Genomic DNA, 23,984 nt, shown 5'->3' on the forward strand with positions numbered 1-23,984 from the left:
AATCGCAAAAGCGTTGACGCAATCTTGCGCACAAGTGGGAAAAAGTAGAGACAGCTACTGTGGAGGAGAGCCGAGTGCGCCGTCGCGTGCGCCCACAAAGAAGAAGGAAAAAAGGAACACTCCCCGTCGGGGAATCGAACCCCGGTCTCCCGCGTGACAGGCGGGGATACTGGCCACTATACTAACGAGGAGACATGCGAGGTGCCAGCTAAAGCAGTATATACACGATTTGAAAAAAAAAATCGCAAAAGCGTTGACGCAATCTTGCGCACAAGTGTGAAAAAATAGAGACAGCTACTGTCTAGGAGTGTCGAGTGCGCCGTCGCGTGCGCCTACAAAGAAGAAGGAAAAAAGAAACACTCCCCGTCGGGGAATCGAACCCCGGTCTCCCGCGTGACAGGCGGGGATACTGGCGACTATACTAACGAGGAGACATGCGTGGCGCCAGCTAAAGCAGTATATACACGATTTGAAAAAAAAAATCGCAAAAGCGTTGACGCAATCTTGCGCACAAGTGGGAAAAAATAGAGACAGCTACTGTGGAGGAGTGTCGAGTGCGCCGTCGCGTGCGCCTACAAAGAAGAAGGAAAAAAGAAACACTCCCCGTCGGGGAATCGAACCCCGGTCTCCCGCGTGACAGGCGGGGATACTGGCCACTATACTAACGAGGAGACATGCGAGGTGCCAGCTAAAGCACTATATACAGGATTTGAAAAAAAGAAATTGCAGAAGCGTTGACGCAATCTTGCGCACAAGTGGGAAAAAATAGAGACAGCTACTGTGGAGGAGTGTCGAGTGCGCCGTCGCCTGCGCCTACAAAGAAGAAGGAAAAAAGAAACACTCCCCGTCGGGGAATCGAACCCCGGTCTCCCGCGTGACAGGCGGGGATACTGGCCACTATACTAACGAGGAGACATGCGAGGTGCCAGCTAAAGCAGTATATACACGATTTGAAAAAAAAAATCGCAAAAGCGTTGACGCAATCTTGCGCACAAGTGGGAAAAAGTAGAGACAGCTACTGTGGAGGAGAGTCGAGTGCGCCGTCGCGTGCGCCTACAAAGAAGAAGGAAAAAAGAAACACTCCCCGTCGGGGAATCGAACCCCGGTCTCCCGCGTGACAGGCGGGGATACTGGCCATTATACTAACGAGGAGACTTTTTTTTTCTTTATTACCGGTTTGGCACTTCGAAACACAGAACTCTTAAATACAATTTTACAAGTACAATAAAAGACGCGTGAGCCTTTTCATGGCTGGAGTGTGAAGCTAAAATGGCTTCAGAGAAGCCAGCTTATCGAGCACAGGTATCCAATCCGGTGGGTTCCTCTGGATTTTGAGAACATCTCGTATGTACACACAGTTCTCACTGAAGTTTTGCATGGCCGATCTTGCGTTGACATCCGCATTTCTGACCGCCATCCTCGTTTTCCACACACTATGTAAACACAGTAACATGAACATGTCGCATGGCATTTCATCTGGATCTTCACATGGCAAGAATCGGATACCAAAGGGTGTTACTGGCAAATCTTTCTGAAGTGTCCGTTTAAGGATGTCCCACAAGAAAAAAGCATCGTGACAGTCCAAAAAGATGTGTTCTATCGTTTCCTCCTTTCGACATATCAGGCAGTGTAATCCCCATGGGACAAAGATACCTTTGCTTTGAAGCCACGGTTTTACAGCGAGCGTGCCCGTGTGCAGTTGGAAGAAGAATGATTTAGATGACGCTCTTACTGGCATTTTTCGAACTCGTTTTAATACGTCTCGTTCTGTTCCTAGTTGATAGATGGAGCGGTACAACGGTATTGGTAAAAACACATCAATTAGATCTTTGTACAATCGTTTACGTGCCACTGCGCTCAAATATTCTAAGGAAAACCGTGGCTTCAGTATTTGATATGCAGACACTATTTCGCGCCAAAAACTGCTCAGTGTTCCATGCGTATCTGCATTTGTTGAGACAATATAATCCGGGATATGATTACACAACCTCATGTGTATAACAGTACGCAAGAAAACATCTCTCTGGTCTCTCAGAAAGAAAAACCTTGAAACTATTTGTTTCAAAAATAAATGACCCAGACCAAGCCCTCCGTGTCGCACCGAAAGGAACAAGTTTAACCGACTGGTGCGTTCCCAGGTAGAATTCCATATATAGGTGGCAAACACTCTGTGTAATTTTTGGACACAAGTTCTGCTCATACTGAACACTTGAAGTACGTAAAACACTTTTGCAACAAAAAACACATTACAGACTGTAGCGCGGGAAAACATAGAAAAGTTATGCCCTCCCCATTTTTCAGACTGATCCTTGAGCCTTTCTGTCTCTCCTGCCCAGTATTCTGCAGTATTTCCATAATGTTGGAGAGGAACCCCCAAGTATCTAGCAGGAATACTTGTCCATCTCATGTTTGCATACGCCTCCGGCTCTTGCCCCCAATTTCCATGCCAAATGCCCAGAGATTTATCCCAGCTAATGGCACTTCCGGTAGCACTACAGAATGATGTAGCTTCCTTAACAGCTTCTTTAATACTGTCTTTGTCTTTGCAGAATATAGCTATATCATCGGCATATGCCAGTATTCTTACTTCAGTAGCATAAAAGGAGTAACCATGCACCATTTTATTTATGCGAATTTTTAAACATAAGGGTTCCAAATAAAGTGCAAAAAGAAGAGACGAACCGGCACACCCTTGTTTTATACCTGACAGTACTGGAATGTTTTCACTTACGGTGTTGTTAATTATAAGGTTTACTGCACACTCTTCATACACCATGTTGATGCCCTCCTTGATAACGCTACCTACATTACAATGTTCTAGTAATAACTGTAGTATGTCATGATTAACTCTATCAAATGCTTTCTGAAGATCCAGTTGTATCATAGCTATGTTATCTTGAGTCATGTCACAGCATTCTAGGATAGTTCTAGCGGTGTGTATATTTGTGTAGATTGTCCTTCCTTTGATGCCACATGTCTGGTGAGGTAATACGAGGTGTGTGATAACGCTCTGCAATCTCTTGGCTCGCACCTTTGTAAATATTTTATAGTCTACATTCGTAAGACTTATAGGTCGATAGGCCTCAACATCCAACAATTTCCTGGGATCATCCGATTTTGGAATGTGTACTATATGACATTTTCTAAAAGATAAAGGTGCTCTTTTTTGTTCATAGCACTCATTTATCACGCGATGTAACGCTTGTGCCAGTTCTTCCTTGAAGCATTTGTAAATGGCAGCCCCTAGTCCATCAGGCCCAGGTGATTTGCCAGTGCTTAGTTCATCAATGGCCTGTTTTACTTCATTCAGACTAATTGGCCGTTCAAGCGTTTGTCTTACTTCATCGCCTAGCCTTGGCATGAGCGACAAAAATTCGTTTCGAAAGGCTTCTGTATCTTTTATTTTTGGGCTTAGCAGTTTTCGATAGCATTCAACAAACGCTTTCTCTATCAGTTCCTTGTCGCGCGTCACATCGTTTTTATATCTTATTTCTTTTATCTCTTTTTTTACTGCTTGCCTTTTTTCTTCCCCGAGTGCCCGCTTAGTAGGCGTTTCCCCTAGCCATAGTCTTTCAGCCCGTGCTCTGACAATCGCTCCACGATATTTCTTTTCATCTATCACTTCGAGCTTACTTTTAAGGTCACGTAGTTCCTTGCTAAAGTGTCCAGGGTTAGCACTCTCAACCGCAATCATATAATCTAACGTGCTCCTAAGTTCTTTCTCTTGTTGTTTTTCAATGCTGCGCCGCACGCAAGCTCGTTCAATCGCCGCAATCTTTACTTCATTTTTAAATTGCTCCCAAAGCGCTGTGAAATTGGAAGATTCAACCGAACATATTTCCTCTATCCTTTCCTTTACTTTTTTAACAAAAATTTCATCTTCCAACAGTGTATCATTTAATTTCCACAAGTTCCAACTAAACTTTGACGCTTTTGTCTTGGTTCCTAGTGTCGCTATCACCAAGCAGTGATCGCTAAATGTGACGTTCTTTACTTTGTATGTAGTAATGTGTGGTATCGCAATTGCCGGAACATATATGCGATCTAGTCTAGCATGACTTACACCTTGGTAGTGCGTATACTGTACGTGCTCGTCACCGTCAAAAATACAACCAACGTCGTCCAGTTCAAGCTCGTTTACAAGCGCGTTTAATAGTGTCGCACTTCTATCGCGGTAAGTCAATCTGTTGATTCTGTCTTGCGGCCTGCACACACAATTAAAGTCTCCAAATAAAATTATGTTCCTTTCGTACGTCATGCATGTTCTCAGGTTATCTATGTATTCTACACGTTCGTTAATGTTATTCGGAGCATACACACATATTGCACGCCAAAGGAGGCCACAAATGCCAAAGTCGATGAATAGTAGCCTGCCATCATCACTGGACTCTACAGATTGCGCTACAATATCGGTGCATTTTCGAACGAGTATCATGCAACCCGCTGAAGTGCCTCTAGCATGAGACACACATACATTATACCTATCCCTGAAAGGTTCGACCATTCTGTGCGTTTGCTCTTCGCTTTCTACTTTGGTTTCCTGCACTGCCATTATGTCAATGTCATTTTCCAACAAGAGACGGCTTAACTGGCACTGCCTCCTGCGGGATGCCAAACCTCTCACATTCAACGTAGCTACACAACGGGGAAATGTCAGATTAACAGCCATTTTTTGGATTAGCAAACAGACGGAACGGTACTCACATCTGGACAGGCAGTGATAGCAAAAACCAGCACAGGTCACATTCTACTTGTCCGCTATGTAACGTCTTATACTGAGGACAGGCTGGCTGAACACACTTCGCGCCCCTAAGTCGGGGTCAATGTTGAAGCCGACCGCCTATCAGGCGGTATCTTCGGCTTCGGTTTGAGGCCCATTCGTCTCGTTATAGCGGTCTTCGGCGACGGCTCGCCGCTGCTCGATGGTTCGGGTGAGGCTTGAGATCCGTCAGTGGCCTCACGAGGCCTCTTTGCAGCTGCTTTAGCGGCTGCTGTCATTTCAACATCCTCAATGCCTTCGGTCTCGTCTTTCGCGGTAGTCACTGATGCGCTTACTAAAATCGCGTGCTTTCTCTCATTGACGTTTTGGTCGTTAGTCGGCTTCCCAACCAGCACGCTCTTTGCCTCGCCAGATTGGCTGTCGCCGGGCCCAGTGGAGTTTTCCTGAAGTGGAGACGCGTCAGAGGGTGTGCTGTCTGCCGCCGGTTCTTCGGTCGTTGCTCGGGATGCTGCATCGGCATCAGCATGGTCCATTATGTGTTCAGCCATCTCGTCGCCTTTAACTGGACTTGTTACCGCTGCATAGGATCGCACGCAGTCTTGTTCTTCGTGGCCGAATCGTCGGCAGAGTGCACAGCGTGGTATGCGACACTCGCGCCTGATATGTCCAGTTCCATTGCACCGGAGGCATAACGGGGGCCTTCCTGGTACATGCACGAGCGCTAAGTTTTCCGCGACGCGCACCTGATGAGGCAAGTCTTCAACTGTAATTCCAGGCTTTGGCAAGAGTGTCACCAAACGGGTGGTGGACCCTTTATCATTACATACCTGTACCCGCCACTTTTCGCGGGCGATATCTGTAACCTTTCCGTAAGGGGCTAACGCTGCTCGAACCTCGTCGTCGTGAACGAAATGTAACAGCCAATAAAGCTTCAGTCTGATGCCTTGGTTGCAGGGATCATAAACGACACAGGGCTGGTCTTTCACGTTGAATGTTTCTGCCGCAAGCATCTTTTTCTTCGAAGCTTCATCACGGAAGGTCACCGTCCACACATGGTTCATTTGGAAGGCGCCAAGGGCCACCACTTCCGGCAGCAGTGCAAGACGCGCGAGCGCATCTCGAAAGTGCTCGACCCGATACGGCCTGCTTTTAACATCCGCGTGCAAAAATACTGTATACAAAACTGATGTACCTGAAGGCAGATGAGGCAAAACAACTTGATAATCCGGGTAAGGCTTATCCGTACACCTGGTGCCACGGCCGAGGGCCGCTGTATCCGCCCCTACGGAGCAAGGCATTCCGCGTCCGTTCACTGCGGTGGCCGGAAATGGAATCCTCCTATACTAACGAGGAGACATGCGTGGCGCCAGCTAAAGCACTATATACAGGATTTGAAAAAAAGAAATTGCAAAACCACGAATGTTTTCATTCCGTATGACTGCCATACAAAAGGGTTCGAGGTACAGGGCAAAAAGCAAGGGAGACAAGGGACAGCCTTGCCGTACAGACGAGCGGAGTGGCACCCGCGAACTAAGACACTTATTAACTATAAGCTGCATGTAACAGTCTTCATAAGCCATTTTAACGCCATCTACAATGACGCTCCCAACATTACAGTACTGCAGTATAGCGAAAAGCACCTCATGTGACACCCGGTCGAACGCCTTCGCAAAGTCTAGCTGCAACATGGCCACCCGACCCCCAATGGCATCGCAACATTCAAGCACATTCCTTGCAATGTGGGTGTTCGTGAAAATGGTGCGGCCTTTAATGCCACACGTCTGGTGTGGCCCTACAAGCTGCTGAATCACGCTTTGAAATCGTCGAGCCAGTACTTTCATAAATATTTTGTAATCTGTGTTGGTCAGACTTATCGGTCTGTATGAACTTACTGAAAGGAGCTTTTCCCGTTCATCGGTTTTCGGAATTAATACTATGTGCGAAGTCTGGAATGAGGGTGGTACTTTTTTAAATTCATACGCCTCTGAGAGTAGTCGGTGCAATATACACGCAAACTCCTGACTGAATGCCTTGTAAAAAGCGGCGCCTAGGCCGTCCGGCCCTGGCGATTTGCCTGGTGGCAGTTCTTCTATCGCCCTTTCAATCTCGGACACAGCTATTGGTCTCTCAAGACTTTCTCTAACGTCGTCATCCAACCTTGGCATCTCGCTCATGAATTCACTCTCGAAGGCCAGTCCAGAAGGAGTCACATTGCCGAACAATTCGCGATAGTGTTCCACAAAAGCTTTCTCAATCGACGAAGCGTCTGACGTCACCTCGTTTTGAAGACGTATCTGTTGGATCTCATTTCTTGACGCGTGACGCTTTTCATCGCTCATTGCCCGTTTGTTTGGTATCTCACCCATCCATAGGCGTTCGCTTCTAGCGCGTATAACTGCTGCTTTGTATCGCTCGGCGTCGATAACTTCAAGCTCGTGTCTTACTTTCTTTACGTTTTCAGCTAATAGATCGTGACCCGCATTTTGTGCGCTTGACAGATATTCTAGCTGTCTTTGCAGCTCTCTTTGTTTCTGTAATTTATCGTGCTGAAGGCTGCTTCCTCTTTCTATTGCAATGAACTTAACTTGAATCTTAAATTCCTCCCATGTGGCAGTAAAATATTCACCCTCATTTGTCATCAACTCTGTTATCTTTTCCTTAACTCTGCGCACAAATGGTTCATCATCAAGCAGCTTTTCGTTGAATTTCCACATGTTCCAGTTGAATCGTGTTCTTTTAACTTTTTCCCCAATCGAGAAGCTTACCAGGCTATGGTCCGTGAACGATTGCGGTGCGACGTTATAACTATTACAAAGGGTGATCAAGTCGTCAGAAACATACACTCTGTCCAGCCTTGCTCGGCTATTTCGCTGAATGTGCGTGTACTGCGGAATCATACCATCAATGAGGACTAGGCCCACATCTTCTAAGTTGTGGTCTTCAATTAGTCTGCTCAAAAGGAGAGCACTTTTATCGCGAACCCTTTCCCTTTTTAGTCGGTCTTCCGGAGAACACACACAGTTAAAATCACCAAGTAATATGACAAAGCGATCACATTTTAGATATTGCTCGATACATTCAAAAAACAAAAATCGATCATTCACATTGTTTGGCGCATAAACGCATACGAGCCGCCACAAACCGTGAGAAAAAGAAAAATCTACAATAAGCAAGCGGCCAGTTTCAGAAACAGTTACACTTTCTTCAATAATACCAGCACTTTTCCGTATTAACAATGCACATCCGCCTGATGTGCCATTCGCATGGCACACGCACACATTGTAATGCGCCGTGAAAGGCGTCACCATGCGATCGGTCTGCTCTTGGGTTTCGACCTTAGTTTCTTGTAAGGCAACTACATCGAGTTCCTTCTCCATACACAAGCGGCTAAGTTGATACTGCCTCCTTCGCGCTCCAAGGCCACGGACATTTAACGTGGCAACTCTCAGTGCTCTCTCTAGTTTCACCGCCATTTATCTGCAAAAGCAAGCCGATCGCACGGTGAAGAACAAGCGATCCAGACACACTGTAGAAAAATTTGCATGCATAACTTTTGCACTGAAAACCGCTCGATCCACACGCGTACCTTTAGAGCGTACGCGAAGCCCGATTCCAAAAAGGACGCCATCTCTTCACGACGTTAGTCCGGGCGCCCCAGTAGGCGCCGAGTCCTACTTAGGCGGTTTTGCCGCCGGCCGTCTGTCCGGCGGGATGTTTGGCTTCGGGCGTACGGGCACACGACGACCCGCCTGCGCTTTTGGTGGCGGCTCGTCTTTGGCCCCGTTGTCAAGGTTGCCGTCCAGGCTGCCGTCCAGGTTGCCGGTCGAGTCCCTCGCTCTTTTCATAGCCACATTGCTTGCACTCGATTCTTCGACGTCCATCAAGGGAGTTGCCGGTCCGTGCTCCGTGGCGGCCTCCTCGGCAGTGGCGGATTTTGCGGCCGATTCTTCTTTGGCTCCTTCTTCGCATGCCCTTTGCACTGCATCTTTCGGGCTCGTAGGCAGCACATTTACCACCTTCGTGGCTTTAGCAGCCGGCACATAAGGTGTTGCAACTAGGTCCGCCGGTGGTACTAGCACGCGGGAAGCCTCATCAACGTCAGCCTCATCCATTAACAGGTCAGCCACGTCCTCTCGAAGCGCAGGTCCTGCGACGGATGCGTAAGTCTTAACACATTCCGTATCCTGGTGGCCGTAGCGACGGCATACTGCACATTTCGGGACGCGGCAGTCACGTCGGACATGTCCGGTGTTTCGGTAATTCAGGCAAAGGGGTGCTCTGCCCGGTACCACAACTAGGGTCTGCTCACCAGCTACACGAAGTTGATGGGGCAGGTCTTCTACGGTCATACCCGTCTTCAGAACCAGGGACACCGCCCTTGTCGACGATGCTTTATCTTGAACTCCTTGAACACGCCACTTTTCATGGAAAACGTCCGTGACCTTTCCGAACGGTAACAGGGCTGTCCGTATATCCTCGTCCGACACGTTATGAAGCATCCAATGCAACTTCAGCCGCACGGCCTGATTGGCAGGATCAACGACAATGCACCGATGTTCATTCACCTTGAGGTTCTTGGCGCTTGAAAGCTTTTTCACGCCTTCGTCGCTCTTGAAAGTAACCGCCCAAACGTGGCTCATCTGATACGCCCCTAGGGCGATGACATCAGCAAGTAGGCCTAAGCTAGCCAACGCATCTCGGAAATGTTCCACACGATACGGCCTGGCACGCACATCCGCATGCAGAAAAACTGTATTTAAAACTATCCGACCTGTCGGCAATTGAGGCAGCAAAACTTGGTATTCCGGGTCTTCTGAGGCAAAACTCCTGGTACCGCGGCCCTGCTGGGCCGCTGAAGCCGCTCCTACGGAGCTCATGATCGGCACGTCCGCTCGCTAGCACGGCAGAAAGCCGAATCCACTATACTAACGAGGTGACATGCGAGGTGCCAGCTAAAGCAGTATATACACGATTTGAAAAAAAAAATCGCAAAAGCGTTGACGCAATCTTGCGCACAAGTGGGAAAAAGTAGAGACAGCTACTGTGGAGGAGAGCCGAGTGCGCCGTCGCGTGCGCCCACAAAGAAGAAGGAAAAAAGGAACACTCCCCGTCGGGGAATCGAACCCCGGTCTCCCGCGTGACAGGCGGGGATACTGGCCACTATACTAACGAGGAGACATGCGAGGTGCCAGCTAAAGCAGTATATACACGATTTGAAAAAAAAAATCGCAAAAGCGTTGACGCAATCTTGCGCACAAGTGTGAAAAAATAGAGACAGCTACTGTCTAGGAGTGTCGAGTGCGCCGTCGCGTGCGCCTACAAAGAAGAAGGAAAAAAGAAACACTCCCCGTCGGGGAATCGAACCCCGGTCTCCCGCGTGACAGGCGGGGATACTGGCGACTATACTAACGAGGAGACATGCGTGGCGCCAGCTAAAGCAGTATATACACGATTTGAAAAAAAAAATCGCAAAAGCGTTGACGCAATCTTGCGCACAAGTGGGAAAAAATAGAGACAGCTACTGTGGAGGAGTGTCGAGTGCGCCGTCGCGTGCGCCTACAAAGAAGAAGGAAAAAAGAAACACTCCCCGTCGGGGAATCGAACCCCGGTCTCCCGCGTGACAGGCGGGGATACTGGCCACTATACTAACGAGGAGACATGCGAGGTGCCAGCTAAAGCACTATATACAGGATTTGAAAAAAAGAAATTGCAGAAGCGTTGACGCAATCTTGCGCACAAGTGGGAAAAAATAGAGACAGCTACTGTGGAGGAGTGTCGAGTGCGCCGTCGCCTGCGCCTACAAAGAAGAAGGAAAAAAGAAACACTCCCCGTCGGGGAATCGAACCCCGGTCTCCCGCGTGACAGGCGGGGATACTGGCCACTATACTAACGAGGAGACATGCGAGGTGCCAGCTAAAGCAGTATATACACGATTTGAAAAAAAAAATCGCAAAAGCGTTGACGCAATCTTGCGCACAAGTGGGAAAAAGTAGAGACAGCTACTGTGGAGGAGAGTCGAGCGCGCCGTCGCGTGCGCCTACAAAGAAGAAGGAAAAAAGAAACACTCCCAGTCGGGGAATCGAACCCCGGTCTCCCGCGTGACAGGCGGGGATACTGGCCATTATACTAACGAGGAGACTTTTTTTTTCTTTATTACCGGTTTGGCACTTCGAAACACAGAACTCTTAAATACAATTTTACAAGTACAATAAAAGACGCGTGAGCCTTTTCATGGCTGGAGTGTGAAGCTAAAATGGCTTCAGAGAAGCCAGCTTATCGAGCACAGGTATCCGATCCGGTGGGTTCCTCTGGATTTTGAGAACATCTCGTATGTACACACAGTTCTCACTGAAGTTTTGCATGGCCGATCTTGCGTTGACATCCGCATTTCTGACCGCCATCCTCGTTTTCCACACACTATGTAAACACAGTAACATGAACATGTCGCATGGCATTTCATCTGGATCTTCACATGGCAAGAATCGGATACCAAAGGGTGTTACTGGCAAATCTTTCTGAAGTGTCCGTTTAAGGATGTCCCACAAGAAAAAAGCATCGTGACAGTCCAAAAAGATGTGTTCTATCGTTTCCTCCTTTCGACATATCAGGCAGTGTAATCCCCATGGGACAAAGATACCTTTGCTTTGAAGCCACGGTTTTACAGCGAGCGTGCCCGTGTGCAGTTGGAAGAAGAATGATTTAGATGACGCTCTTACTGGCATTTTTCGAACTCGTTTTAATACGTCTCGTTCTGTTCCTAGTTGATAGATGGAGCGGTACAACGGTATTGGTAAAAACACATCAATTAGATCTTTGTACAATCGTTTACGTGCCACTGCGCTCAAATATTCTAAGGAAAACCGTGGCTTCAGTATTTGATATGCAGACACTATTTCGCGCCAAAAACTGCTCAGTGTTCCATGCGTATCTGCATTTGTTGAGACAATATAATCCGGGATATGATTACACAACCTCATGTGTATAACAGTACGCAAGAAAACATCTCTCTGGTCTCTCAGAAAGAAAAACCTTGAAACTATTTGTTTCAAAAATAAATGACCCAGACCAAGCCCTCCGTGTCGCACCGAAAGGAACAAGTTTAACCGACTGGTGCGTTCCCAGGTAGAATTCCATATATAGGTGGCAAACACTCTGTGTAATTTTTGGACACAAGTTCTGCTCATACTGAACACTTGAAGTACGTAAAACACTTTTGCAACAAAAAACACATTACAGACTGTAGCGCGGGAAAACATAGAAAAGTTATGCCCTCCCCATTTTTCAGACTGATCCTTGAGCCTTTCTGTCTCTCCTGCCCAGTATTCTGCAGTATTTCCATAATGTTGGAGAGGAACCCCCAAGTATCTAGCAGGAATACTTGTCCATCTCATGTTTGCATACGCCTCCGGCTCTTGCCCCCAATTTCCATGCCAAATGCCCAGAGATTTATCCCAGCTAATGGCACTTCCGGTAGCACTACAGAATGATGTAGCTTCCTTAACAGCTTCTTTAATACTGTCTTTGTCTTTGCAGAATATAGCTATATCATCGGCATATGCCAGTATTCTTACTTCAGTAGCATAAAAGGAGTAACCATGCACCATTTTATTTATGCGAATTTTTAAACATAAGGGTTCCAAATAAAGTGCAAAAAGAAGAGACGAACCGGCACACCCTTGTTTTATACCTGACAGTACTGGAATGTTTTCACTTACGGTGTTGTTAATTATAAGGTTTACTGCACACTCTTCATACACCATGTTGATGCCCTCCTTGATAACGCTACCTACATTACAATGTTCTAGTAATAACTGTAGTATGTCATGATTAACTCTATCAAATGCTTTCTGAAGATCCAGTTGTATCATAGCTATGTTATCTTGAGTCATGTCACAGCATTCTAGGATAGTTCTAGCGGTGTGTATATTTGTGTAGATTGTCCTTCCTTTGATGCCACATGTCTGGTGAGGTAATACGAGGTGTGTGATAACGCTCTGCAATCTCTTGGCTCGCACCTTTGTAAATATTTTATAGTCTACATTCGTAAGACTTATAGGTCGATAGGCCTCAACATCCAACAATTTCCTGGGATCATCCGATTTTGGAATGTGTACTATATGACATTTTCTAAAAGATAAAGGTGCTCTTTTTTGTTCATAGCACTCATTTATCACGCGATGTAACGCTTGTGCCAGTTCTTCCTTGAAGCATTTGTAAATGGCAGCCCCTAGTCCATCAGGCCCAGGTGATTTGCCAGTGCTTAGTTCATCAATGGCCTGTTTTACTTCATTCAGACTAATTGGCCGTTCAAGCGTTTGTCTTACTTCATCGCCTAGCCTTGGCATGAGCGACAAAAATTCGTTTCGAAAGGCTTCTGTATCTTTTATTTTTGGGCTTAGCAGTTTTCGATAGCATTCAACAAACGCTTTCTCTATCAGTTCCTTGTCGCGCGTCACATCGTTTTTATATCTTATTTCTTTTATCTCTTTTTTTACTGCTTGCCTTTTTTCTTCCCCGAGTGCCCGCTTAGTAGGCGTTTCCCCTAGCCATAGTCTTTCAGCCCGTGCTCTGACAATCGCTCCACGATATTTCTTTTCATCTATCACTTCGAGCTTACTTTTAAGGTCACGTAGTTCCTTGCTAAAGTGTCCAGGGTTAGCACTCTCAACCGCAATCATATAATCTAACGTGCTCCTAAGTTCTTTCTCTTGTTGTTTTTCAATGCTGCGCCGCACGCAAGCTCGTTCAATCGCCGCAATCTTTACTTCATTTTTAAATTGCTCCCAAAGCGCTGTGAAATTGGAAGATTCAACCGAACATATTTCCTCTATCCTTTCCTTTACTTTTTTAACAAAAATTTCATCTTCCAACAGTGTATCATTTAATTTCCACAAGTTCCAACTAAACTTTGACGCTTTTGTCTTGGTTCCTAGTGTCGCTATCACCAAGCAGTGATCGCTAAATGTGACGTTCTTTACTTTGTATGTAGTAATGTGTGGTATCGCAATTGCCGGAACATATATGCGATCTAGTCTAGCATGACTTACACCTTGGTAGTGCGTATACTGTACGTGCTCGTCAACGTCAAAAATACAACCAACGTCGTCCAGTTCAAGCTCGTTTACAAGCGCGTTTAATAGTGTCGCACTTCTATCGCGGTAAGTCAATCTGTTGATTCTGTCTTGCGGCCTGCACACACAATTAAAGTCTCCAAATAAAATTATGTTCCTTTCGTACGTCATGCATGTTCTCAGGTTATCTATGTATTCTACACGTTCGTTAATGTTATTCGGAGCATACACACATATTGCACGCCAAAGGAGGCCACAAATGCCAAAGTCGATGAATAGTAGCCTGCCATCATCACTGGACTCTACAGATTGCGCTACAATATCGGTGCATTTTCGAACGAGTATCATGCAACCCGCTGAAGTGCCTCTAGCATGAGACACACATACATTATACCTATCCCTGAAAGGTTCGACCATTCTGTGCGTTTGCTCTTCGCTTTCTACTTTGGTTTCCTGCACTGCCATTATGTCAATGTCATTTTCCAACAAGAGACGGCTTAACTGGCACTGCCTCCTGCGGGATGCCAAACCTCTCACATTCAACGTAGCTACACAACGGGGAAATGTCAGATTAACAGCCATTTTTTGGATTAGCAAACAGACGGAACGGTACTCACATCTGGACAGGCAGTGATAGCAAAAACCAGCACAGGTCACATTCTACTTGTCCGCTATGTAACGTCTTATACTGAGGACAGGCTGGCTGAACACACTTCGCGCCCCTAAGTCGGGGTCAATGTTGAAGCCGACCGCCTATCAGGCGGTATCTTCGGCTTCGGTTTGAGGCCCATTCGTCTCGTTATAGCGGTCTTCGGCGACGGCTCGCCGCTGCTCGATGGTTCGGGTGAGGCTTGAGATCCGTCAGTGGCCTCACGAGGCCTCTTTGCAGCTGCTTTAGCGGCTGCTGTCATTTCAACATCCTCAATGCCTTCGGTCTCGTCTTTCGCGGTAGTCACTGATGCGCTTACTAAAATCGCGTCCTTTCTCTCATTGACGTTTTGGTCGTTAGTCGGCTTCCCAACCAGCACGCTCTTTGCCTCGCCAGATTGGCTGTCGCCGGGCCCAGTGGAGTTTTCCTGAAGTGGAGACGCGTCAGAGGGTGTGCTGTCTGCCGCCGGTTCTTCGGTCGTTGCTCGGGATGCTGCATCGGCATCAGCATGGTCCATTATGTGTTCAGCCATCTCGTCGCCTTTAACTGGACTTGTTACCGCTGCATAGGATCGCACGCAGTCTTGTTCTTCGTGGCCGAATCGTCGGCAGAGTGCACAGCGTGGTATGCGACACTCGCGCCTGATATGTCCAGTTCCATTGCACCGGAGGCATAACGGGGGCCTTCCTGGTACATGCACGGGCGCTAAGTTTTCCGCGACGCGCACCTGATGAGGCAAGTCTTCAACTGTAATTCCAGGCTTTGGCAAGAGTGTCACCAAACGGGTGGTGGACCCTTTATCATTACATCCCTGTACCCGCCACTTTTCGCGGGCGATATCTGTAACCTTTCCGTAAGGGGCTAACGCTGCTCGAACCTCGTCGTCGTGAACGAAATGTAACAGCCAATAAAGCTTCAGTCTGATGCCTTGGTTGCAGGGATCATAAACGACACAGGGCTGGTCTTTCACGTTGAATGTTTCTGCCGCAAGCATCTTTTTCTTCGAAGCTTCATCACGGAAGGTCACCGTCCACACATGGTTCATTTGGAAGGCGCCAAGGGCCACCACTTCCGGCAGCAGTGCAAGACGCGCGAGCGCATCTCGAAAGTGCTCGACCCGATACGGCCTGGTTTTAACATCCGCGTGCAAAAATACTGTATACAAAACTGATGTACCTGAAGGCAGATCAAGCAAAACAACTTGATAATCCGGGTAAGGCTTATCCGTACACCTGGTGCCACGGCCGAGGGCCGCTGTATCCGCCCCTACGGAGCAAGGCATTCCGCGTCCGTTCACTGCGGTGGCCGGAAATGGAATCCTCCTATACTAACGAGGAGACATGCGTGGCGCCAGCTAAAGCACTATATACAGGATTTGAAAAAAAGAAATTGCAAAAGCGTTGACGCAATCTTGCGCACAAGTGGGAAAAAATAGAGACAGCTACTGTGGAGGAGTGTCGAGTGCGCCGTCGCGTGCGCCTACAAAGAAAAAGGAAACACTCCCCGTCGGGGAATCGAACCCCGGTCTCCCGCGTGACAGGCGGGGATACTGGCCACTATACTAACGAGGAGACATGCGAGGTGCCAGCTAAAGCAGTATATACACGATTTGAAAAAAAAATCGCAAAAGCGTTGACGCAATCTTGCGCACAAGTGGGAAAAAATGGAGACAGCTACTGTGGAGGAGTGTCGAGTGCGCCGTCGCGTGCGCCTACAAAGAAGAAGGAAAAAAGAAGCACTCCCCGTCGGGGAATCGAACCCCGGTCTCCCGCGTGACAGGCGGGGATACTGGCCACTATACTAACGAGGAGACATGCGAGGTGCCAGCTAAAGCAGTATATACACGATTTGAAAAAAATAAATTGCAAAAGCGTTGACGCAATCTTGCGCACAAGTGGGAAAAAATAGAGACAGCTACTGTGGAGCAGAGTCGAGTGCGCCGTCGCGTGCGCCTACAAAGAAGAAGGAAAAAAGAAACACTCCCCGTCGGGGAATCGAACCCCGGTCTCCCGCGTGACAGGCGGGGATACTGGCGACTATACTAACGAGGAGACATGCGTGGCGCCAGCTAAAGCACTATATACAGGATTTGAAAAAAAGAAATTGCAGAAGCGTTGACACAATCTTGCGCACAAGTGGGAAAAAATAGAGACAGCTACTGTGGAGGAGTGTCGAATGCGCCGTCGCGTGCGCCTACAAAGAAAAAGGAAAAAAGAAACACTCCCCGTCGGGGAATCGAACCCCGGTCTCCCGCGTGACAGGCGGGGATACTGGCCACTATACTAACGAGGAGACATGCGAGGTGCCAGCTAAAGCAGTATATACACGATTTGAAAAAAAAAATCGCAAAAGCGTTGACGCAATCTTGCGCACAAGTGGGAAAAAGTAGAGACAGCTACTGTGGAGGAGTGTCGAGTGCGCCGTCGCGTGCGCCTACAAAGAAGAAGGAAAAAAGAAACACTCCCCGTCGGGGAATCGAACCCCGGTCTCCCGCGTGACAGGCATGGATACTGGCGACTATACTAACGAGGAGACATGCGAGGTGCCAGCTAAAGCAGTATATACACGATTTGAAAAAAAAAATCGCAAAAGCGTTGACGTAGTCTTGCGCACAAGTGGGAAAAAATAGAGACAGGTACTGTGGAGGAGTGTCGAGTGCGCCGTCGCGTGCGCCTACAAAGAAGAAGGAAAAAAGAAACACTCCCCGTCGGGGAATCGAACCCCGGTCTCCCGCGTGACAGGCGGGGATACTGGCCACTATACTAACGAGGAGACATGCGTGGCGCCAGCTAAAGCAGTATATACACGATTTGAAAAAAAAAATCGCAAAAGCGTTGACGCAATCTTGCGCACAAGTGGGAAAAAATGGAGACAGCTACTGTGGAGGAGTGTCGAGTGCGCCGTCGCGTGCGCCTACAAAGAAGAAGGAAAAAAGAAACACTCCCCGTCGGGGAATCGAACCCCGGTCTCCCGCGTGACAAGCGGGGATACTGGCGACTATACTAACGAGGAGACATGCGTGGCGCCAGCTAAAGCACTATATACAGGATTTGAAAAAAAGAAATTGCAGAAGCGTTGACGCAATCTTGCGCACAAGTGGGAAAAAATAGAGACAGCTACTGTGGAGGAGTGTCGAGTGCGCCGTCGCGTGCGCCTACAAAGAAGAAGGAAAAAAGAAACACTCCCCGTCGGGGAATCGAACCCCGGTCTCCCGCGTGACAAGCGGGGATACTGGCGACTATACTAACGAGGAGACATGCGAGGTGCCAGCTAAAGCAGTATATACACGATTTGAAAAAAAAAATCTCAAAAGCGTTGACGTAGTCTTGCGCACAAGTGGGAAAAAATAGAGACAGGTACTGTGGAGGAGTGTCGAGTGCGCCGTCGCGTGCGCCTACAAAGAAGAAGGAAAAAAGAAACACTCCCCGTCGGGGAATCGAACCCCGGTCTCCCGCGTGACAGGCGGGGATACTGGCCACTATACTAACGAGGAGACATGCGTGGCGCCAGCTAAAGCAGTATATACACGATTTGAAAAAAAAAATCGCAAAAGCGTTGACGCAATCTTGCGCACAAGTGGGAAAAAATAGAGACAGGTACTGTGGAGGAGTGTCGAGTGCGCCGTCGCGTGCGCCTACAAAGAAGAAGGAAAAAAGAAACACTCCCCGTCGGGGAATCGAACCCAGGTCTCCCGCGTGACAGGCGGGGATACTGGCCACTATACTAACGAGGAGACATGCGTGGCGCCAGCTAAAGCAGTATATACACGATTTGAAAAAAAAAATCGCAAAAGCGTTGACGCAATCTTGCGCACAAGTGGGAAAAAATGGAGACAGCTACTGTGGAGGAGTGTCGAGTGCGCCGTCGCGTGCGCCTACAAAGAAGAAGGAAAAAAGAAACACTCCCCGTCGGGGAATCGAACCCCGGTCTCCCGCGTGACAAGCGGGGATACTGGCGACTATACTAACGAGGAGACATGCGTGGCGCCAGCTAAAGCACTATATACAGGATTTGAAAAAAAGAAATTGCAGAAGCGTTGACGCAATCTTGCGCACAAGTGGGAAAAAATAGAGACAGCTACTGTGGAGGAGTGTCGAGTGCGCCGTCGCGTGCGCCTACAAAGAAGAAGGAAAAAAGAAACACTCCCCGTCGGGGAATCGAACCCCGGTCTCCCGCGTGACAGGCGGGGATACTGGCCACTATACTAACGAGGAGACATGCGTGGCGCCAGCTAAAGCAGTATATACACGATTTGAAAAAAAAAAATCGCAAAAGCGTTGACGCAATCTTGCGCACAAGTGGGAAAAAATATAGACAGGTACTGTGGAGGAGTGTCGAGTGCGCCGTCGCGTGCGCCTACAAAGAAGAAGGAAAAAAGAAACACTCCCCGTCGGGGAATCGAACCCCGGTCTCCCGCGTGACAGGCGGGGATACTGGCCACTATACTAACGAGGAGACATGCGTGGCGCCAGCTAAAGCAGTATATACACGATTTGAAAAAAAAAATCGCAAAAGCGTTGACGCAATCTTGCGCACAAGTGGGAAAAAATGGAGACAGCTACTGTGGAGGAGTGTCGAGTGCGCCGTCGCGTGCGCCTACAAAGAAGAAGGAAAAAAGAAACACTCCCCGTCGGGGAATCGAACCCCGGTCTCCCGCGTGACAAGCGGGGATACTGGCGACTATACTAACGAGGAGACATGCGTGGCGCCAGCTAAAGCACTATATACAGGATTTGAAAAAAAGAAATTGCAGAAGCGTTGACGCAATCTTGCGCACAAGTGGGAAAAAATAGAGACAGCTACTGTGGAGGAGTGTCGAGTGCGCCGTCGCGTGCGCCTACAAAGAAGAAGGAAAAAAGAAACACTCCCCGTCGGGGAACCGAACCCCGGTCTCCCGCGTGACAGGCGGGGATACTGGCCACTATACTAACGAGGAGACATGCGTGGCGCCAGCTAAAGCACTATATACAGGATTTGAAAAAAAGAAATTGCAGAAGCGTTGACGCAATCTTGCGCACAAGTGGGAAAAAATAGAGACAGCTACTGTGGAGGAGTGTCGAGTGCGCCGTCGCGTGCGCCTACAAAGAAGAAGGAAAAAAGAAACACTCCCCGTCGGGGAACCGAACCCCGGTCTCCCGCGTGACAGGCGGGGATACTGGCCACTATACTAACGAGGAGACATGCGTGGCGCCAGCTAAAGCAGTATATACACGATTTGAAAAAAAAAAATCGCAAAAGCGTTGACGCAATCTTGCGCACAAGTGGGAAAAAATAGAGACAGGTACTGTGGAGGAGTGTCGAGTGCGCCGTCGCGTGCGCCTACAAAGAAGAAGGAAAAAAGAAACACTCCCCGTCGGGGAATCGAACCCCGGTCTCCCGCGTGACAGGCGGGGATACTGGCCACTATACTAACGAGGAGACATGCGTGGCGCCAGCTAAAGCAGTATATACACGATTTGAAAAAAAAAATCGCAAAAGCGTTGACGCAATCTTGCGCACAAGTGGGAAAAAATGGAGACAGCTACTGTGGAGGAGTGTCGAGTGCGCCGTCGCGTGCGCCTACAAAGAAGAAGGAAAAAAGAAACACTCCCCGTCGGGGAATCGAACCCCGGTCTCCCGCGTGACAAGCGGGGATACTGGCGACTATACTAACGAGGAGACATGCGTGGCGCCAGCTAAAGCACTATATACAGGATTTGAAAAAAAGAAATTGCAGAAGCGTTGACGCAATCTTGCGCACAAGTGGGAAAAAATAGAGACAGCTACTGTGGAGGAGTGTCGAGTGCGCCGTCGCGTGCGCCTACAAAGAAGAAGGAAAAAAGAAACACTCCCCGTCGGGGAACCGAACCCCGGTCTCCCGCGTGACAAGCGGGGATACTGGCGACTATACTAACGAGGAGACATGCGTGGCGCCAGCTAAAGCACTATATACAGGATTTGAAAAAAAGAAATTGCAGAAGCGTTGACGCAATCTTGCGCACAAGTGGGAAAAAATAGAGACAGCTACTGTGGAGGAGTGTCGAGTGCGCCGTCGCGTGCGCCTACAAAGAAGAAGGAAAAAAGAAACACTCCCCGTCGGGGAATCGAACCCCGGTCTCCCGCGTGACAAGCGGGGATACTGGCGACTATACTAACGAGGAGACATGCGTGGCGCCAGCTAAAGCACTATATACAGGATTTGAAAAAAAGAAATTGCAGAAGCGTTGACGCAATCTTGCGCACAAGTGGGAAAAAATGGAGACAGCTACTGTGGAGGAGTGTCGAGTGCGCCGTCGCGTGCGCCTACAAAGAAGAAGGAAAAAAGAAACACTCCCCGTCGGGGAATCGAACCCCGGTCTCCCGCGTGACAAGCGGGGATACTGGCGACTATACTAACGAGGAGACATGCGTGGCGCCAGCTAAAGCAGTATATACACGATTTGAAAAAAAAAATCGCAAAAGCGTTGACGCAATCTTGCGCACAAGTGGGAAAAAATGGAGACAGCTACTGTGGAGGAGTGTCGAGTGCGCCGTCGCGTGCGCCTACAAAGAAGAAGGAAAAAAGAAACACTCCCCGTCGGGGAATCGAACCCCGGTCTCCCGCGTGACAAGCGGGGATACTGGCGACTATACTAACGAGGAGACATGCGTGGCGCCAGCTAAAGCACTATATACAGGATTTGAAAAAAAGAAATTGCAGAAGCGTTGACGCAATCTTGCGCACAAGTGGGAAAAAATGGAGACAGCTACTGTGGAGGAGTGTCGAGTGCGCCGTCGCGTGCGCCTACAAAGAAGAAGGAAAAAAGAAACACTCCCCGTCGGGGAATCGAACCCCGGTCTCCCGCGTGACAAGCGGGGATACTGGCGACTATACTAACGAGGAGACATGCGTGGCGCCAGCTAAAGCAGTATATACACGATTTGAAAAAAAAAATCGCAAAAGCGTTGACGCAATCTTGCGCACAAGTGGGAAAAAATGGAGACAGCTACTGTGGAGGAGTGTCGAGTGCGCCGTCGCGTGCGCCTACAAAGAAGAAGGAAAAAAGAAACACTCCCCGTCGGGGAATCGAACCCCGGTCTCCCGCGTGACAAGCGGGGATACTGGCGACTATACTAACGAGGAGACATGCGTGGCGCCAGCTAAAGCACTATATACAGGATTTGAAAAAAGAAATTGCAGAAGCGTTGACGCAATCTTGCGCACAAGTGGGAAAAAATGGAGACAGCTACTGTGGAGGAGTGTCGAGTGCGCCGTCGCGTGCGCCTACAAAGAAGAAGGAAAAAAGAAACACTCCCCGTCGGGGAATCGAACCCCGGTCTCCCGCGTGACAAGCGGGGATACTGGCGACTATACTAACGAGGAGACATGCGTGGCGCCAGCTAAAGCAGTATATACACGATTTGAAAAAAAAAATCGCAAAAGCGTTGACGCAATCTTGCGCACAAGTGGGAAAAAATGGAGACAGCTACTGTGGAGGAGTGTCGAGTGCGCCGTCGCGTGCGCCTACAAAGAAGAAGGAAAAAAGAAACACTCCCCGTCGGGGAATCGAACCCCGGTCTCCCGCGTGACAAGCGGGGATACTGGCGACTATACTAACGAGGAGACATGCGTGGCGCCAGCTAAAGCACTATATACAGGATTTGAAAAAAAGAAATTGCAGAAGCGTTGACGCAATCTTGCGCACAAGTGGGAAAAAATAGAGACAGCTACTGTGGAGGAGTGTCGAGTGCGCCGTCGCGTGCGCCTACAAAGAAGAAGGAAAAAAGAAACACTCCCCGTCGGGGAATCGAACCCCGGTCTCCCGCGTGACAAGCGGGGATACTGGCGACTATACTAACGAGGAGACATGCGTGGCGCCAGCTAAAGCACTATATACAGGATTTGAAAAAAAGAAATTGCAGAAGCGTTGACGCAATCTTGCGCACAAGTGGGAAAAAATGGAGACAGCTACTGTGGAGGAGTGTCGAGTGCGCCGTCGCGTGCGCCTACAAAGAAGAAGGAAAAAAGAAACACTCCCCGTCGGGGAATCGAACCCCGGTCTCCCGCGTGACAAGCGGGGATACTGGCGACTATACTAACGAGGAGACATGCGTGGCGCCAGCTAAAGCAGTATATACACGATTTGAAAAAAAAAATCGCAAAAGCGTTGACGCAATCTTGCGCACAAGTGGGAAAAAATGGAGACAGCTACTGTGGAGGAGTGTCGAGTGCGCCGTCGCGTGCGCCTACAAAGAAGAAGGAAAAAAGAAACACTCCCCGTCGGGGAATCGAACCCCGGTCTCCCGCGTGACAAGCGGGGATACTGGCGACTATACTAACGAGGAGACATGCGTGGCGCCAGCTAAAGCACTATATACAGGATTTGAAAAAAAGAAATTGCAGAAGCGTTGACGCAATCTTGCGCACAAGTGGGAAAAAATGGAGACAGCTACTGTGGAGGAGTGTCGAGTGCGCCGTCGCGTGCGCCTACAAAGAAGAAGGAAAAAAGAAACACTCCCCGTCGGGGAATCGAACCCCGGTCTCCCGCGTGACAAGCGGGGATACTGGCGACTATACTAACGAGGAGACATGCGTGGCGCCAGCTAAAGCACTATATACAGGATTTGAAAAAAAGAAATTGCAGAAGCGTTGACGCAATCTTGCGCACAAGTGGGAAAAAATAGAGACAGCTACTGTGGAGGAGTGTCGAGTGCGCCGTCGCGTGCGCCTACAAAGAAGAAGGAAAAAAGAAACACTCCCCGTCGGGGAACCGAACCCCGGTCTCCCGCGTGACAGGCGGGGATACTGGCCACTATACTAACGAGGAGACATGCGTGGCGCCAGCTAAAGCAGTATATACACGATTTGAAAAAAAGAAATTGCAGAAGCGTTGACGCAATCTTGCGCACAAGTGGGAAAAAATGGAGACAGCTACTGTGGAGGAGTGTCGAGTGCGCCGTCGCGTGCGCCTACAAAGAAGAAGGAAAAAAGAAACACTCCCCGTCGGGGAATCGAACCCCGGTCTCCCGCGTGACAAGCGGGGATACTGGCGACTATACTAACGAGGAGACATGCGTGGCGCCAGCTAAAGCACTATATACAGGATTTGAAAAAAAGAAATTGCAGAAGCGTTGACGCAATCTTGCGCACAAGTGGGAAAAAATAGAGACAGCTACTGTGGAGGAGTGTCGAGTGCGCCGTCGCGTGCGCCTACAAAGAAGAAGGAAAAAAGAAACACTCCCCGTCGGGGAACCGAACCCCGGTCTCCCGCGTGACAGGCGGGGATACTGGCCACTATACTAACGAGGAGACATGCGAGGTGCCAGCTAAAGCAGTATATACACGATTTGAAAAAAAAAATCGCAAAAGCGTTGACGCAATCTTGCGCACAAGTGGGAAAAAGTAGAGACAGCTACTGTGGAGGAGAGTCGAGTGGTATGTGGAGGAGAGTCGGATGGTATTGAGCAGTTTATGCAAGAAATGGCCACAAAATACGACGAAGTTCTGTCAAAAATAAAACAGCAGGATGCAGACATGTCTGCCCTCGGAAAGCGAGTGGAAAAACTCGAGGCTCGGGTAACAGAA

The 23,984-nt window shown here is 48.7% G+C and overlaps 1 protein-coding gene and 16 non-coding genes across 17 annotated transcripts; all 17 read right to left on the reverse strand.

Annotated features, from left to right (window-relative positions):
• Positions 1-119: 119 nt before the first annotated feature.
• Positions 120-191, reverse strand: TRNAD-GUC (transfer RNA aspartic acid (anticodon GUC)). Its single transcript has one exon. It is a non-coding gene; the product is annotated as a tRNA-Asp (tRNA).
• A 408-nt stretch (positions 192-599) lies between these two features.
• On the reverse strand, positions 600-671 carry TRNAD-GUC (transfer RNA aspartic acid (anticodon GUC)). The gene has a single exon. It is a non-coding gene; the product is annotated as a tRNA-Asp (tRNA).
• Positions 672-840: 169 nt separating this feature from the next.
• TRNAD-GUC (transfer RNA aspartic acid (anticodon GUC)) lies at positions 841-912 on the reverse strand. The gene has a single exon. It is a non-coding gene; the product is annotated as a tRNA-Asp (tRNA).
• Positions 913-1,080: 168 nt separating this feature from the next.
• TRNAD-GUC (transfer RNA aspartic acid (anticodon GUC)) lies at positions 1,081-1,152 on the reverse strand. Its single transcript has one exon. It is a non-coding gene; the product is annotated as a tRNA-Asp (tRNA).
• Positions 1,153-4,809: 3,657 nt separating this feature from the next.
• On the reverse strand, positions 4,810-9,597 carry LOC142578457 (uncharacterized). The gene is made up of 2 exons (XM_075687839.1): positions 8,737-9,597; positions 4,810-5,463 (listed from the first exon to the last, which is right to left on the reverse strand). Exons 1-2 carry the CDS (start codon positions 9,595-9,597, stop codon positions 4,810-4,812), a joined length of 1,515 nt encoding a protein of 504 aa, XP_075543954.1.
• A 226-nt stretch (positions 9,598-9,823) lies between these two features.
• TRNAD-GUC (transfer RNA aspartic acid (anticodon GUC)) lies at positions 9,824-9,895 on the reverse strand. Its single transcript has one exon. It is a non-coding gene; the product is annotated as a tRNA-Asp (tRNA).
• Positions 9,896-10,303: 408 nt separating this feature from the next.
• On the reverse strand, positions 10,304-10,375 carry TRNAD-GUC (transfer RNA aspartic acid (anticodon GUC)). Its single transcript has one exon. It is a non-coding gene; the product is annotated as a tRNA-Asp (tRNA).
• Positions 10,376-10,544: 169 nt separating this feature from the next.
• Positions 10,545-10,616, reverse strand: TRNAD-GUC (transfer RNA aspartic acid (anticodon GUC)). Its single transcript has one exon. It is a non-coding gene; the product is annotated as a tRNA-Asp (tRNA).
• Positions 10,617-15,939: 5,323 nt separating this feature from the next.
• On the reverse strand, positions 15,940-16,011 carry TRNAD-GUC (transfer RNA aspartic acid (anticodon GUC)). Its single transcript has one exon. It is a non-coding gene; the product is annotated as a tRNA-Asp (tRNA).
• A 167-nt stretch (positions 16,012-16,178) lies between these two features.
• On the reverse strand, positions 16,179-16,250 carry TRNAD-GUC (transfer RNA aspartic acid (anticodon GUC)). Its single transcript has one exon. It is a non-coding gene; the product is annotated as a tRNA-Asp (tRNA).
• A 410-nt stretch (positions 16,251-16,660) lies between these two features.
• TRNAD-GUC (transfer RNA aspartic acid (anticodon GUC)) lies at positions 16,661-16,732 on the reverse strand. Its single transcript has one exon. It is a non-coding gene; the product is annotated as a tRNA-Asp (tRNA).
• A 408-nt stretch (positions 16,733-17,140) lies between these two features.
• Positions 17,141-17,212, reverse strand: TRNAD-GUC (transfer RNA aspartic acid (anticodon GUC)). The gene has a single exon. It is a non-coding gene; the product is annotated as a tRNA-Asp (tRNA).
• Positions 17,213-17,861: 649 nt separating this feature from the next.
• On the reverse strand, positions 17,862-17,933 carry TRNAD-GUC (transfer RNA aspartic acid (anticodon GUC)). The gene has a single exon. It is a non-coding gene; the product is annotated as a tRNA-Asp (tRNA).
• Positions 17,934-18,101: 168 nt separating this feature from the next.
• TRNAD-GUC (transfer RNA aspartic acid (anticodon GUC)) lies at positions 18,102-18,173 on the reverse strand. The gene has a single exon. It is a non-coding gene; the product is annotated as a tRNA-Asp (tRNA).
• Positions 18,174-18,582: 409 nt separating this feature from the next.
• On the reverse strand, positions 18,583-18,654 carry TRNAD-GUC (transfer RNA aspartic acid (anticodon GUC)). Its single transcript has one exon. It is a non-coding gene; the product is annotated as a tRNA-Asp (tRNA).
• A 169-nt stretch (positions 18,655-18,823) lies between these two features.
• TRNAD-GUC (transfer RNA aspartic acid (anticodon GUC)) lies at positions 18,824-18,895 on the reverse strand. The gene has a single exon. It is a non-coding gene; the product is annotated as a tRNA-Asp (tRNA).
• Positions 18,896-19,786: 891 nt separating this feature from the next.
• On the reverse strand, positions 19,787-19,858 carry TRNAD-GUC (transfer RNA aspartic acid (anticodon GUC)). The gene has a single exon. It is a non-coding gene; the product is annotated as a tRNA-Asp (tRNA).
• Positions 19,859-23,984: the final 4,126 nt, after the last annotated feature.

Source organism: Dermacentor variabilis, chromosome 4, assembly GCF_050947875.1.
Source record: "Dermacentor variabilis isolate Ectoservices chromosome 4, ASM5094787v1, whole genome shotgun sequence".
NCBI classification, from domain to species: Eukaryota; Metazoa; Arthropoda; class Arachnida; order Ixodida; family Ixodidae; genus Dermacentor; species Dermacentor variabilis.

What these genes read in the sequence shown, in the direction of transcription:
- LOC142578457 (XM_075687839.1), bottom strand. Translation starts at nt 9,597, where the DNA reads ATGAGCTCCGTAGGAGCGGCTTCAGCGGCCCAGCAGGGCCGCGGTACC. An exon ending in CGGCTGCTAAAGCCACGAAG is followed by an intron (nt 5,464 to 8,736) that starts GTGGTAAATGTG and finishes TTGCCTCATCAG; the next exon opens with GTGCGCGTCGCGGAAAACTT.